General features: G+C 33.5%; 2 protein-coding genes across 3 annotated transcripts; one reads left to right on the forward strand and one right to left on the reverse strand.

Moving 5' to 3' along the window:
* The first annotated feature begins 494 nt into the window (after nucleotides 1-494).
* LOC124945758 (basic leucine zipper 19-like) lies at nucleotides 495-2,143 on the forward strand. 2 transcript variants are annotated; one of them, XM_047486248.1, is made up of 4 exons: nucleotides 495-1,136; nucleotides 1,321-1,414; nucleotides 1,482-1,608; nucleotides 1,679-2,143. In XM_047486248.1, exons 1-4 carry the CDS (start codon nucleotides 607-609, stop codon nucleotides 1,828-1,830), a joined length of 903 nt encoding a protein of 300 aa, XP_047342204.1. In that variant the 5' UTR covers nucleotides 495-606; the 3' UTR covers nucleotides 1,831-2,143. The 2 variants fall into 2 exon arrangements, with proteins under 2 accessions (XP_047342204.1, XP_047342205.1); XM_047486249.1 differs by having other exon boundaries at nucleotides 496-1,136; nucleotides 1,324-1,414.
* Nucleotides 2,144-2,406: 263 nt separating this feature from the next.
* Nucleotides 2,407-4,685, reverse strand: LOC124945607 (cold-responsive protein kinase 1-like). Its single transcript, XM_047486069.1, has 7 exons — nucleotides 4,612-4,685; nucleotides 4,358-4,457; nucleotides 4,081-4,193; nucleotides 3,773-3,983; nucleotides 3,447-3,684; nucleotides 2,992-3,142; nucleotides 2,407-2,912 (listed from the first exon to the last, which is right to left on the reverse strand). Exons 2-7 carry the CDS (start codon nucleotides 4,428-4,430, stop codon nucleotides 2,562-2,564), a joined length of 1,137 nt encoding a protein of 378 aa, XP_047342025.1. The 5' UTR covers nucleotides 4,431-4,457; nucleotides 4,612-4,685; the 3' UTR covers nucleotides 2,407-2,561.
* Nucleotides 4,686-15,516: the final 10,831 nt, after the last annotated feature.

Raw genomic sequence — 15,516 nt, forward strand, 5'->3', positions numbered from 1 at the left:
TAATGTATTCTTAAAACTTGCTTGACAATAGTTTTATTTAAATATTTTTATCCAAAATGCAATTTTTTTTTTCAATTATATAATTTTACTCCTATTTATCCATATATCAAACTATTATTTATTTCACATCTTATCTCTCATCTCTCTATATTGTCTATTTAAATGATAAAATGATTATTGTTATTTTTTTCAAATTAAGTGAAACAAACATTTTTGTAGAGAAAACTCATTATTCTACATTATAGAATTATTTGAATAATCTATTTGGTAGAGAATTTTAAAACCAATAACTTTTTTTTAAAATAACATATATAGTATTTTCATAAATGAATTGAGAAAATACATTTAATATAGTTGAGATTATTTGAAAAATGAGAATTGAAGACTGGTTAATTTGAAATATCTGTCTCTATCATATATGATGATGTTTTTGAAACAGTTGTGATATACAGTTATAATAATCAATGACCTTTGGTCCTCATTTTTGCTTTAAATACATCTTCATCTTCTTTCTTTCCCAATTTTACCCATTAATCACTCTCTCTCTCTCTCTACTCTCTCTCACACACAAACACACACACAAACTTCATCTTCATCTTCAATTGCATGGCACAACAATTACCTCCCAAATCTCAAACACTATCATCAATCATGACCCACCAAAATTGGATCAACACTTCGCCGGCGGCAACATTCAATCTCGCCGCCCATTCCCCGCCGTCATGGGCCTCCGTCGACGACTTCGCCGATTTCACCTCCTCAAGACGCAATGCCCACCGGAGATCCGCCACTGATTTTGTTGCCTTCCTTCCAATGTTAGTAGATGACTCGCCGCCCAATTCTTCTCCAATCGCCGCCGCCTCCGTCGCCGCCGGCGATGGATTTGACGGACTCGACGATGAACAACTCATGTCAATGTTCGCCGATCAAATGGGAATGCGAAATTCCGATGATAATAACAACAACCCATCAACACCGTCCGATCACAACAGCAACGATCTCGACGGTCATGATCGCCGGTTGCTGCAGAAACCTAAAGAAGAAGTTTCTCACGATTCAATTCCCGTCGCCACCAATCTTTCCGATTCCGGCAATGTTTCCGGCGACACTATTTCCGATCCCAAGAGAATTAAGAGGTGAGCAGAAATAAAATAATATTTTTATTATTTATTTAACTTTGACCTTACTATAAGAATCATAATTCTAAAACTTATAGAAACAAGCCCTTAAACTATTATTATTTTTTTATTTCACCCCAAAACATTATTTCCTTTTGCTTAATTATTCAAATTAATGAGAATATTATTACAAACTCTTGAGAAGGATATTGGCGAATCGACAATCAGCTCGAAGATCGAGAGTTCGAAAGTTACAATACATTTCAGAGCTCGAACGGAGTGTTACAACTTTACAGGTAACAATTTTAACTTATCGATAAAAAAAAACATATCGAGTCTAACTATAATGGTGATAAAAATCAGACGGAAGTATCGACATTATCTCCTAGAGTGGCGTTCTTGGACCATCAGAGGTTGGTCCTCAATGTTGATAACAGTGCCTTGAAGCAGAGAATTGCTGCTCTAATACAAGACAAGATGTTCAAAGATGGTAATTTAAATAAATTTAATTGTTACAAGTGTTATTCTTCTAAATTATTATTATTTCAAAATTTTGATAGCTCATCAAGAGGCAATGAAGAAGGAGATTGAGAGATTGAGACAAGTTTACCATGAGCAAAATCTTAAGGGAAATGTCACAAATGATGTTGAATCGATAGAAGCAAAACCAAGCGATCACAACGACACACGCCCACGAGGAGGAGAAAATTGAAAAGGTTGATGATTATCTCGGTTCAACATTTAATTAAACTTCTTATGTTCAATTTCTTTGTGTGAATATTTTTAAACATAAGACATAGAATTAATTTATTTTTTTATGTGTGGATTATTAGAGTGCAACATCATCAATTATAATGGATGATTTGATGTTTGATAGCTGGTAAAATATTTTTGTTACCACTTATGACATCAAATTTTAATTGGTGAAGCAAAGTTTTGATTTTTTTTCTTTATTGGCGATCACGTGATGCTTGTGTCGTTTTAAGAATGCTAGATTAAAAAAAAATGGCAACTACTTTTACCTTTGGGTGCTGGCTTGTAGTAAGTTTTTGATTATTTTTACTGTCCTTTTTTTTACCTGTGGGAAAGGACTAAGGACACAAGTAGTCTCTTCCTTTTACTGCATTTCCTTCATTTTTCATATAATATGTATGTAATTGATCATTTGAAAATTCAATTTTTATGTTTATGTTCATGTATTTCTCTAACTTGTATATACAAATAACACAAATTCAATCATGGCAATTCACCAAATCGTCTGAGCTGACCCTATTTCATGAGAGGAAAATTACTTAAGCGCCCTTGGCTTGAGAAGATGTTGGGAGAAAATACATGGGCATAAATGTCATTCTTTTACAAAACCGAAACCAAACCAACCTGAATTTTATTTATCTCATACAAAATAGTAACAATGAGATGTTCCATATTTACAAATGTTTGTAATCATTTGATGGTGGGCAACGTTTCGTCGGTATAATTCTCAAACGAGGATGACTCATTTCGCTGGCCCGACTCCACATTTAACGTAGTATTAATCGAAGATGTATCATTTGAACTTTGGGGAATCATAAGTTCGGAAAGTAAGCCAGGTTTCGTTATCGTTTTCTCATCGACGTTTCTCTTCCCCGTTAACATCTTCACCACCTCGGACATTGAAGGTCGCAGCTTCGGCATGCCTTGAGTACAAAGAAGACCAATCTTCAAGAATTTAAAGGCTTCTTCGGACCCTTTGTCTAGCTCTATTGATATGTCCACAAGTTCAGCAAGACTTCCTTCCTCGTACATTTTCCATGCCTGATTTTGCGCACAAAAATTCCATAAACTTGCGTAGATTTGTGGAAAAAAAAAACTCATTTTCACAAATTTCTCTTACCATTTCAAGAATGTGCTGATCCCCGGTAGGAAGTTGCTTGTTTGTATGGCATCTCCCGCTTACTATTTCCATCAATAAGACACCGAAGCTATAAATGTCCGCTTTTCTTGTCAATTGACCTCGTACCGCGTATTCGGGTGCCAAATAGCCTCTACAAACATTGATTATATGAACTAAGTTTAGGTCAAATGTTATAGGTGTAGATAATGCTTGTAGTATTATTGTTATAAGTCATTACAACTCTATTAATACAAAATGAACTTTGTTTGTTAAACTCAATGGCTATAATTTGTTTTAATAAATTCTAAGTAAAACTAAAAACAATTTAAAGTTTATTATTTCCAAACAAATATGTGGATTGAAGAGATGATTCATTTATAAAAATAAAACAATGTCTAAAGTGCAATTAACTAAAGTTTCTAGCCAAATAAATTTTCAAACAAAAACATACTTACAAAGTACCCGTCACTCTTGTAGTGACATGAGTAAGATGATCTGGGAATAACTTTGCGAGACCAAAATCAGATATCTTTGGAATCAAGTCTTTGCTAAGAAGTATATTGCTCGCCTTAATATCACGATGAATAATTCGTGGTCTCAATTCCTCGTGGAGATAGGCAAGTCCTCGAGCAACTCCGATACAAATTCTAGACCTCGTATTCCAATCAAACTGAATGCTACTTTGCTTTCTACCTGTTATATATGTATTCAACCATGACACCAAATTATGAGCACTCTATTAATCCCAAATAAATCAACAAAGCTGTAAAATTTTATTTACCAAGGAGAGTTTGATCAAGGCTTCCATATTCAATATAGCCATAAACCAATATTCGTTGGCTCGATTCGACGCAACAACCATATAAATGAACCAAATTCTCGTGTGTTACACTCGAGATCACAATGATTTCAGTCAAGAACTCGCGCAAACCCTGCTTTGATTGTGCTGAAAGCAGCTTAAGAGCTACCAATGTCCCATCTTTGAGTTTTCCCTAATCAATTTTTTTGGTTTAGTATAAAATAATTCAATCCAATCCAATCCAATCCAAATCCGAATCGAAAAATCGAAAAACTATTGCTGTCTATTACCCTGTATACCGAACCAAATCCGCCCTGCCCAATCTTATTATCAATGCTGAAATTGTCCGTTGCCAATTGCATCTCCTTATAAGTATACATTTTAACATTGCAATCACCCATATCTATATCATTAACAACAACAACAACAACAACAAAACAAACATCAAAAATAGATCATTTTCTTTACATTTTTCAATGACTTAATTAATTTTCAAATAATCCATCATATTTTCATACAAGCCCTTCATTAATTAAATGGAACAAAACCCAAATTAATTAAACTTACCTTCATCATTCTCTTTGGCTTGGTATTTGGGTACATCTGTCTTAGGTTTAAAACATACAGAAAGACAACTCATGATCGAAATCTGTCGTTGATTCTTGATCTGTTCAATTCCATGATTAGAAATCAAGAGTGAAGATAAGACAGATATGAATGATACTCTAAAACAAAGGATTACTACCGATATTACCGTTGAGAAAGGAATTATAAACCCTAATTGAAAAGGGATTCAGAAGATTTAAGAGGATCATACGTACCAGGCGATGATGGGGGAAAGAGACGATGAAATCTGTAGAGAGAGAAAGAGAGATAGAAAATGATAGCGGTTTGAAAGATACGACCTTTGGAGACAGTTTATAAGAAGTCTTTGTACTATAGTATAGACAGATAGATATTTAGTATTGGGTCTTGTTTGGATTTTGGTTATTCTTAAAAACATTTTTAGACAGAATTATGAGTTATTTAAACTTATTTTAATTAAAATATATAAATTTATTTTTTTAATAGGTTATTAAAAATATTTTAGTAAATAATTTAAATTAATTAATTATAAAAATAATAAATGAAACTAGTTTCAATGTCCTTACTCCTTATTTACATTGTACGAATTTCTCTCTCTTATCTGGATCTAGTTTTATTCTTCTTTCCAATGTCTTCTTTTTTTCAATATAGGTAGTTGATTAAAAAATATTAAAAAAAATAAATTATTTCAATATTTTGATTAATAAGAGCAATTTGATTTAAATGAGAAATCTGATTTAAATAAAAACTTATATTAACATTATTTCAAGAATAAAATTTAGTTAAATAATAATAATAATAATAATAATAATGTTGATTGTCTGATTAATTTGATAAAGGTACTGGAGTAATTTATTCAATATACTATAATAAGAGTACTATAATAAGTTACAAACAAAAAAATAAATACTTTAATTAATTTTGAAAATGATAGGTGTTTAATGAATGAGGATGAACTGATTGAGATGAAGGAACAATGTTTATTTTATTTTGTTTGAATAAGAATAGTTTAAGTGGACTTTTTAGAGAGTAGTATTTGACTAATTATTTTTTAAAATGGTCATTAAGTAAAAAATGTATTTAATATAAAATTATGATTAAACTAATTTATTTTTTTTAATTAAAATAAATTTAAATATATATATATATATATAGTATACAAAATTATTAGTCAATTGATATTTAAAGCTCAAACTTGAATATTTTTTTATTAAATAAAACTCGAAATTTAAATTGTTTCATATATAACTTGAACTATCAAAATTTTAGTTTTGAGATTTTTTCAAAAACAAATTAAGTCTCATCTTCTTAGTATTATTTTTTTCTGAATTATTTACCACATTTATAAAAGCTAAATAACAATTTTTTCTTTCAATTTTTCTAATTTTTTACTTGTATTACTAATTATTTAAAACATTTCAATCGTATTTAAACCGTATTAAATAGTTTTAAACGAATATATATATATATCAAAAAATATTTAATTTAAAATACAAATTTTCTAAATTTGTAGATAATACGCAACATTATGTTATTATAAAGTGTTTTTAAAAATAAATAAAAATTATATCTCTATCCAAATTTTATCAAAATTTTATTATATTACATATATTTTTAATTATGAAAATCAACTTTGAGTCATTATAAATCTAAAAAATAATACTCAATTTAAAAAAAAAATCAGACTTCTCTAAATATTATTTAAAAATATAATAAAATAATTATAAAAATAAAATAATTCGTTAAAATAAAATAACAAATGTTTTGTTTATTTGAAAAAAATCTCAAATACTAAAATTTTGATAATTTAAACTCCATTAAATAAAAACAACATAAATTCGAGCCTCAAATAATAATTTGACACTGTTCAAATCTTTAAGATAATAAAATTTTGACCTTTTATTTATTTTTTACTTTTTTTTTTCATTTTGATAAAATAAAATTAGATACCAACAACATAAATAGGTTGTAAATAACTGTTTTTCTGTTTTAATTAAAATTACATATTTTTTCATATAAATTTTTTCAACAATTTTGTTTTACAAAAAATAGTTATTTTATCATTTATATTTTTAATTATTAAATTATTTGTTGAATTCACTAATTAAGTAGTTTTAATTTTATAAATTTAAATATTAAATATGAAAAAAAATATTATAGTAATTTAGTTTAAATTGTAAAAAAAATTATTAAAAAATAAATTAATTTATAATTCAAAAGTTTAAATAATGAAATACCTAACAAGTTGATCCTTCATGATCATGATGATGGGTGAATATATACACCCACTTTAGTCTTTAAGACTTTTAGGCATGTTCCCTAGTCTTGAATTTTAGAAAGAAAAAAAAAATTCATAACCCTAGTCTTGAATTTGAATTAAACTGGATCACACATATTTGACCTTATTTGGAATATAATCTTTCTTTTTATCAGAGAAAGAGATTTGTTGATATTTGATTATTTGTAAGAAAAACATATGCTTATTTTAGTTAATTATAATTTTAAAGTTTTTTTTTAAAAAATAATGAGGTCACACAAGCAAACTCTTGTTGACACACTTTCTACATAGTATAGTATTTTAATTTTGATAATTCTTAAAAAAAAGATATATGGATAATAATAAATAAATGAAGACTTAAAATTATAATAATATTTTGACAATTTAATATAAATAATTCTAAATAATTTATGTTTTCACTAAATACATTTTAATTCATAATATGAATTTTCAAATAAACCAAATCACACCTTCTAGAGGTTAGTTTGATAACTTACTTATTCAGTTTAATTTTAATTACATTGGATAATCCTCAACTTATTGTAATCATGAAATTAAAATTAAGTTGGTTAGATACTCTTAAAAGTTCAATTTATTATATTTATAATAATATTTAATAATTAATATATATAAAATGTTATATATATATATATATATGATTTATTTTAAAATAATAATCACTTTAATTTTTTTAATATTTTAAATATTTTTTTTATAAATCATTATTTAATTATATATTTCTAATTTTAATATTTTTATTTTTTTAAACTTTTTATTAAATTATTAAAAAATTAAAAAATTAATTAATTTAAAAATAAATTATATTAATATATTGATATATATAATTTTTTATTAGTATATAATTTGAAAATTAATTAAAAAAACATTACTTAAAAAAATATTAGTATTTTGAGAGGAGTTTAAGTTATCTCTAACTTAAAAATTCATTTTCAAACTCAATTCAAAATAATGTAAATATTCCTTAAATAATAATTTATTTCTAACTCAAAATGTTTATTTTCAATTTAAAAGAATATTTTTGAATTTATACTAATTTTTTTAGTTTTTTCAATACTATTTATATATTTATTATCTTTATTATAAAATTAATTATAAATTAATAATTATACATATAAAAAAACAAATTAAACATCATTAATAAATGTATGCAAATTACGATCAATTAAATATCATTATTTTTTTTTTTACTTTTTTGTTATCAAATTTGTTCATTATTAATTTATTATAAATTTGTAATATGTAAAACTATATTAATAAAAATATAGGATAAAAATAAAAATTAAACATATAAATAAAATATATAAAAAGATAAATATATAAATAAAATTAAACATATAAAACTAAATACATAAATTCACTTAAAGGAAAGAATTTGAAAGAATGAATGAAGAGGGAATATGTGGCATTACCCGATTGGAAAAATGAAAAAGTCGGATAAAAGAGAAAAGATAGAGAAATTATTTGATTTTTCAGTCAATCAAATTGTGCCACGTCATTCCCTCTCCCATTTCCGGTTAGTTAGATGCTACCCATACATACAGTGTCTGTATCCACTAATGCACCGTCACTTGTACAAAAAGAAAAATGTCAACAAATAAGGAGGGTGATGTTTCACTTTTGTGTATATGTGTCATTTTATAATAATACAAACACTATCAAGTATCAAAATAATCTTTATTTTCTCACCCCAAATTCTCTCCCCAATCATTTCTTTTTAAAAAAATTTTGATTCCAAATCTTAATTTTTGAATAGTGCAAACCCATTGTTGAGAATGGTATGGATGGACGTTTTATTTCCAGCATTTTATCCTAAAACCTAATATTTTTTCATTTTTAATTTAATCATTTAATCAATCATTCTATATATTTAAATATTAAAATTATCTTTTATTTAATTATATAAAATTAATTTATCTATAAAAATAAAAAATATTTTTGATTTTTAACCTTTAAAAACTAATGTTTTAAAATTTCATCAAACATGTTATTTTAAAAACAAATTTAAAAAAAATCCCAATAACCAAATATCAAACAAGTCCTTAAAAAATTGTTATATATTTATGATTTTAGTTGTCCCTTTCCTATTTAAAGTTGAGCTTAATTTTAATATAAATATTTTATTATTTAAAAGATATACCTATATATTCACCATAAATATATACATATATTTATAATAAAATATAAACTTAGATTATTACAATTTTATATAATTAATTAATTTAATAAATATGTATATTAATTATTGATTAAAAATATAGAGATAAAAAAAATGATAAAAAAAAATAGAGAGTAAAGATAAAAGAAAGTGATGATTATGAAAAGTTACTTTGGTTATAATTTTTTTTTTATGATAGTTTATTAATGTTTTTATTAGATAAAATTGTAACACACTCACCCAAATAGTATGTGATAAGAATCGATTTAAGAGATTAAAATGTTATAGGTTCAATTTCATTCGTCTTTAATTAAAAAACAAAATAAAAATTAGACAAAATTACCTTTAAAAACAAAAATTAGACAAAATTACCTATAAATTAAATCAAACAAACACTCTTTACCTAATGAAATTTTGTTATATGAGATAATTTAGTTCAACGTAGCTCTCCACTCTATTAGTTAATTGTTTATGTCTATTTTTTTTTAAAGTATCTAAGATTTGTTCAAATAAACTAGACCTTATTTGGTTATATATATTTTTTAAATTCATCTTTGTTAGGATCTAGGTCGCCGCTGGTGGACCGGGGGTTGGACCGGTTAGCGGTTCTCACTCGTAGGGTGGTGGTTAATCCGGTTAGAGATTAACACCGGGGTTTCAATACTACACAACCTGTCACAAACCCTTGAACTAGGTTCAAGCGCGGAAGAGGTTTGCTTTCAGGTTGAAGCGGTACACTTGTATGATAGGCACGGTCGGTTTCGGATGATGAAGATTTGGAGATGGTGGGTCGGTTTTGGCAATCTGGATGTTCGGTATGGTTAGTATAGATTCGGTTTGGAGCGGTATGGTTAAGTTAGTCGGTTATGTAATGAAGCCAACAGAAAGTAAATAACACAAAAGGTTTTATGGATGTTCGGAGATAAAGCTCCTACGTCACCCCTTCCTCTCGAAACCGCGAGAAGGATATTCACTAAGGAATACAAGTACAATCCGATCGAGACTTATTTCCAGCTCGATAATACTCTTACAATTCACACCGAAATTGTAACACACACTTAGAATTTAGCACTTAGGCTTTCTTGGAATAACACAGTTTTATCACTTGTAGTAAATGCTCTCTTAATGTCCCAATGTTTTTCCCGCTTTTTGTTGCTGCATTTACTCTTCTTCAGCTACCTCCTTTTATAGGTGAAATATGCCAACGGTCATATTTCAATGCCTTGAATCCGATTGGCTGATCAGAGGTGCAGTGATTCAATGTCTCAGACCTGCAGGTCGTCTCCTCAGACCTGACGGTCAATCTCAGACCTGGTATCCTGTTTCAGACCTGCCGGTCTGTAAGGCAAACCTGCTGGGTTTGTCTTTTACTCAATGTAGGCACTGTCTGTTTGGACAGTTGTCTGTACTTTGAAGATTTCCTTTCTGGCTTATCCCGAAGTAGAAGGATTCGGTAGTACGGTTTTTCTGCAGCCTACAGTCTTTCCTCAGACTTGCATGGATATGGAAGTATTCAGTCTGTTCCTTTGGTATCATTCTCAATAGATACCCGAAATGTCTTCTTGTACTAGTCGGCCACTTGACTTGGCCGAATATCTTTTGGTAGTGAAGTAACCGGACTTCTTCCGGTTATTCTTATCTTGTGGATAATCGGCTGTTTGATGGATCTGGTTTTAAGCTTTGGCCGATCCTTTGTGCGGTCACGTTCAGAATGCTTTTGATCGGTATGGTGACTTGACCGATTCGGTTTCTTCAGTTGGTTTTCTTTTGTTCATCCGGCCCGGTTCCTTGTTCCTGCGTGGGAAGTTTGTTTAAGTTAGGTTTATTCGAACCGGTCTTGAATTTATCTAACAATTTCTCCCTTTTTGATTATTTTATTTAAAATTATCAAAATCATGTAAGTTTGCAACCGTAGGCCGGTTGTTTTGTTTGGCCGGTTTTTGAAAAAGAAGACTTAGAGGATTTTTTCGAAAAATTTTGAGGGAGAAGTTTTGGAAGAGTCTTTATCTTTTATCTAACAATTTCTCCCTTTTTGATTATTTTATTTAAAATTATCAAAACTAAGTAGAAATGCAAAATAAGGCCGGATTCAAAAATAACTTTATATATATTTATAGAAGACCGGAAAAGACAAAGCATAAATACTAAGGCAAATAAGAAAAGGAAGGATAGTCCCTATTCAGAATCTGTGAAGTCATAGGCACTCTTCTTTTTCGTCGGTTGCGGTTGCGGTTGCCTGGTCTGTTGGGAGGTTCGTTGTCTTTTAGATCGGGACCGCAGCTGTTCTCGACTTCGTCCTCGACTTGGTCGTCTTGCTGCGAAGTACCCGTAGAGACCGGTTCGGAGATTTCATTGAGCATCTCGGCTATCCGAACTTTCTTAGGGGCCGGCCTCTTTCTTTTTGTCGGTGCTGAAGCGGAGGCGGCCGCCTTCTTCTTCTTCTCGTTTGCCTTTGCAAATTCGGCCAGGTTCCGTTTTTGCGCTTCCAATCGTGCAGCATTCTCCGCAGCCTGACTGGCCACTTTTTTAGCATACCCTGGATATAAGATCTCGGCTCTTCTTATTCTTTCGGCTTCCAAATCTGCTTCGGTCAGTTGAGACGAACGCGGCGCCCCTTTATCTTTGCTAGCTTCGGCGTCCAGCGCATCCTGGACCCTTTTAGCAACCTGAGCATCAGCCTCTATAGCCGCGGCGTCCGCATTCTCCTTAGCTTTTAGGATTTCGGCCATCTGTGCAGTAAGTGCCTTTACTTCGGCCACGAGGCTCTCGTTCGACTTTTCGAGTTCTGAGACCCGGTCGATTGTCGCGTCGACCCGTTCGAAATCCTTCTTTAAGTTTGAGGTCATAGCCTCCAGAGCTGCGGTTCGCTGAACACAATTTTCGCGCTCACCGGCCTCTTCCCACAGCCCGGTGCTGAGTTCTGCTAGGCGTGCTTGATGTTGATCCATAAGCTGTTTTGTCACATCGGCGAACTGCAGGGCCGAATCAAATATTTTATTGCAACTATCCTTGAGCGGTTGAAACTTGGACACTTCGTGTACTTGAACGCGGTCATCGATCCGCTCTGAAATGGATGCGTCAAGCTGCTGAAGTCGGTTCTCAACCCGCTCCGAAACTGCTGCTTCAAACTTTTGAAGTCGGTCATCAATCCATTCTTGAGGAGGGACTGAAGCGGTGACCTCCGGTAGTGGAGGAGGTATTGATTGCTCGGTGGGGTCAGGATCGGCTCTTTCATCGAGATTTAACTGTGCATCCTCTTCATTTGGAGGTTCTAATTGTGCCGCATCCTCTAAGTTCGGCACCTCAACTTCCAGGTTTGGAACCGCATCTTCTAAGTTTGTAACCTCAACTCCCAATGTCGGTATCGATTCCGCAACTTCCCTTGAAGGTGTTTGACTGTTAACTGGAAATTCTTCTATTACCGGAGCAGTGTAGACCGATACTTGCTTTTGGTTGCATATTGCTTCCAGCCGCTCTATTTCTTGACGTATTTCCAGTTTGCCATTTTCAAGCTTTGATAAAGCTCTCGGCGCTACGGTACACACCGATCCCCCTTCGGCATATTCTTCCTTAATCTTTCTGATGCGCCTTTTTAGTTTCCGAAGATGGCTTCTCGGTATCAGGAGGCAGGTTCGGCATTGTACCTCCTGAATTGTTTTGGATTTTGTGAGGCGTAAGATCATGTCCTCTACCTCCTCCAATCTGTCGAAGCAATTCTGTTGCGGGAGGTCCGGTAGAATGTCTTTATATTTTGTGTTGAAGCGGTACTCATGCCACTCCAAATATAGGTCTATAACGTTCTCGTCTCGCTTGTTTATGCCCTGAAAGATTTTCTGGGCTAATCTTTCGGCCTCGGCCTCGTTGGCCCCTTCCTTGTTGTGGCCTTCATCATTGTCTCCTTCATCAACCCCGTCTTCACCCTCGGTGGTCTCAGGATTAGCGCTTTGTTCGGCATCGTTCGGACTCCGAGCCGAGTGATCGTCGTCGTTGACCGTTCTATCATCGGTCCTTTCCGTTTCGGTTTCCTCAGGGGCCCACTCCTCATCATCTGTTTGTTGTGGCGAGTCCGCGAAGATTATATTTTCTTTCCTCTTACCTCCGGTCTTTGCTTTTGCCGGGGCATCTTTCTTTGCGGCCTTCTTCTTTCGGCCACCTGTGGAACTGGAGGCCGACTGCGTTCTTGGAAGAAATTGCCTCGATCGAATGATGCAACGGTTTGCTAACGCAACACCGGGACCGACGTTGAGTTTTAAGTGGATGAAGATCTTACCGAGGGGCACGGCATATCCCCATGACCGGGTTGAATCCGGTTTCACCATGTCCATGAGATTGCCGAACACTGCTCTTGCCCAGTTAACTTCTTTTCCTTCCAGCAGACCGATTATCATCTTGATTTTGTCTTTGGTGAGGTTGCTGAAGTTTCCTCCCCTTGCCAGTATCGCCCTGGCGAAAACGTCACATGCCGGGATATATTCCGGCTTCAGCATATTTTTACTTCCGGATGTCGTGATCGGCTCAGTGGTTGCCGATAAGAAGCGGCACGCTGTCTCAAAGGTGTCATTGTCTATTTCTGCCTTTGCATCCTGACCAGTTGTTGGGAGACGCAAGCTTTCGGCCACCAAAGCTTCGGTGATCTCGATTTGGGAACCGCAAACCGTTGCGATGATCCTGTCGTAGGAGATGACTGCGGTGTTGAAGAATTCTTCGACCGCTTCCTTGTAAATCACGTGAGGACCGTCTAGGAAATATCCCAGGCCGGTTTTAATCAGCCGGTCAATAACATCCTTTGCTTCGGTTGTCCCATTCTGCCGAATCTCCTCGAAGTCTACTTGAGAATAGAGTTTGAACAACGCCGAATCACGACCCATGTTGAAGAGTTTGAGAATGAGAGAAATCGGCTTCAGAAAGTTTAGGAAGCTTAGAGAGAGAAAGTGAATTCGCGTGAGAATGAAAAATATGACCGAAGGCCCCCTTTTATAGGCACGGTTTGGAAGCCCAACCGTCCCATCATGAATGGGCGGGAATTTTCCCTCCAAGATGAAAGTGCGCCAAACTATGGGCGGTTAAGTGTGAAAATGTGGGCGGCAACTTTGGGCGGGAGATTTCCCTCCAAAACCCTTAGCCTATGTCATGGATGACGCATGCTTTCCTTTGAGACCGAATGAATGATCGGTTTCTAAGTCTAATCAGACATTTTGATTAACAGTTTTGATCAGATTTTATGAAACCGGATAAGAACGAGTTAATATTCGGTTACTTAGATAAATGCGCAAAGAGTAGAGAGACACGGTCATTGAAACTAAAACGATATTTTATTCAAGAGACCGATACAAAAGAGTACATAGAGAAAACCGATAGAATGATACGAAAGATAGACATTTAAGCAGTAAGCACCATTCTGGAATACTTTTCCACCACCGCATCTGCATCAAGAATGTTTGAGGGGGATGCCGGCGTGCCCGGTCCAAAATCTGGCCGGTACTTGAGAATCAACTTGCTGATGTGAGGTGCAAAGCCGAGACCTTTCTTGGTCAGCACTATATTCCTCAAGTTTTGAAAGAGGACCGCTGACCAATTGATGGGCGTTTGGTGGTAGATGTGGGTCATGATGTTGTAGGTATTCTTTGAATACCGCTGATTTGGAGATTGGCACAGAATGGATCGAGTGACAATCTCAAGAAGTAGCTGAGTACTACGACCGAGGCGGGTTTTTAACCCATGGGTTTCCACCGGATCAAGGGTTGCAGAGCAGCGTAACCCATAGTAGTATTCATCAAGTCCCTCCATGGTTGGGAAATCAGAGAACCCTTCTTTGGGCAGATTGAAGAGGGTGGCAAATTCGGCTTCATCAAGCCAGAAGGTATGATTCCTTACAGTGGTGACAATGCGATCGCCCCAGTTGCAGGCATTTCTGAAGAATTCCTTGACATCCTCAATCAGAATAGGACCGGATTCTTCGAGGAATGTTTGAAGGCCGGTAACAATAAGGCATTCAAACATGTTTTTCTTTGGATGGTCATAGTCCCATTCTGCCATACATGAGTTGAAATCGACGCTTAGGAAATTTCCCAAAGATCGGCTCGGCATGATTATAGTGTTGAGAGAGAGATTCAAGAGATGTTCAAGATGAATACAAGTGTTTTGCACTTTTGAATGTGATAAAATGAAAGGAGATTGGCTCCTTATATAGGATCGGTTTTGGAGGGAAAATCTGTGCATTGATGGTCAGTTTTGTTTTATTAAGGAAGAGAATCTTTCCCTTTTCAAGATGCATGGGGAAGCGGCAGATTGCAAGGCTCGAGGTAAATATTAGTTGGGAAGTGACCAGATTAGTTGGAAATTAAATATGTAGGTGGTTGGGAGTTATCTCATTAATTGGGATTGTCTCATTAAATGCATTTAACACATAAACGATATTGATTGGATAGAAACCGAAAATAATAGAAACAAAACCGAAAATGGCATTCAGGAACGATGAGAAACATATGAAATCAAGAGACATTAATGAAGCCGAAATAGTCATGAAGGAAGCCGATATGATCAAAATGGAGTTGGTTAAGAATGCATCCGGTACATGCTGCAAAACGACCGGATGCAGGAAGGCGTGACTTAGCGAGCGCGGGAATTAGCATCACGAGGGGGATTGAAGTTTCTCGTCCTCCACTCTCTTTCAGACCGATTATAGAA

The sequence above is a fragment of the Impatiens glandulifera genome, chromosome 7 (assembly GCF_907164915.1).
Source record: "Impatiens glandulifera chromosome 7, dImpGla2.1, whole genome shotgun sequence".
Lineage (NCBI taxonomy): Eukaryota > Viridiplantae > Streptophyta > Magnoliopsida > Ericales > Balsaminaceae > Impatiens > Impatiens glandulifera.

What these genes read in the sequence shown, in the direction of transcription:
- LOC124945607 (XM_047486069.1), bottom strand. Translation starts at nt 4,430, where the DNA reads ATGAGTTGTCTTTCTGTATGTTTTAAACCTAAGACAGATGTACCCAAA. An exon ending in AGCCAAAGAGAATGATGAAG is followed by an intron (nt 4,194 to 4,357) that starts GTAAGTTTAATT and finishes TTAATGATATAG; the next exon opens with ATATGGGTGATTGCAATGTT. An exon ending in ACAAGAGTGACGGGTACTTT is followed by an intron (nt 3,143 to 3,446) that starts GTAAGTATGTTT and finishes CAATGTTTGTAG; the next exon opens with AGGCTATTTGGCACCCGAAT.
- LOC124945758 (XM_047486248.1), top strand. Translation starts at nt 607, where the DNA reads ATGGCACAACAATTACCTCCCAAATCTCAAACACTATCATCAATCATG. An exon ending in GATCCCAAGAGAATTAAGAG is followed by an intron (nt 1,137 to 1,320) that starts GTGAGCAGAAAT and finishes CAAACTCTTGAG; the next exon opens with AAGGATATTGGCGAATCGAC. An exon ending in GGAGTGTTACAACTTTACAG is followed by an intron (nt 1,415 to 1,481) that starts GTAACAATTTTA and finishes GATAAAAATCAG; the next exon opens with ACGGAAGTATCGACATTATC.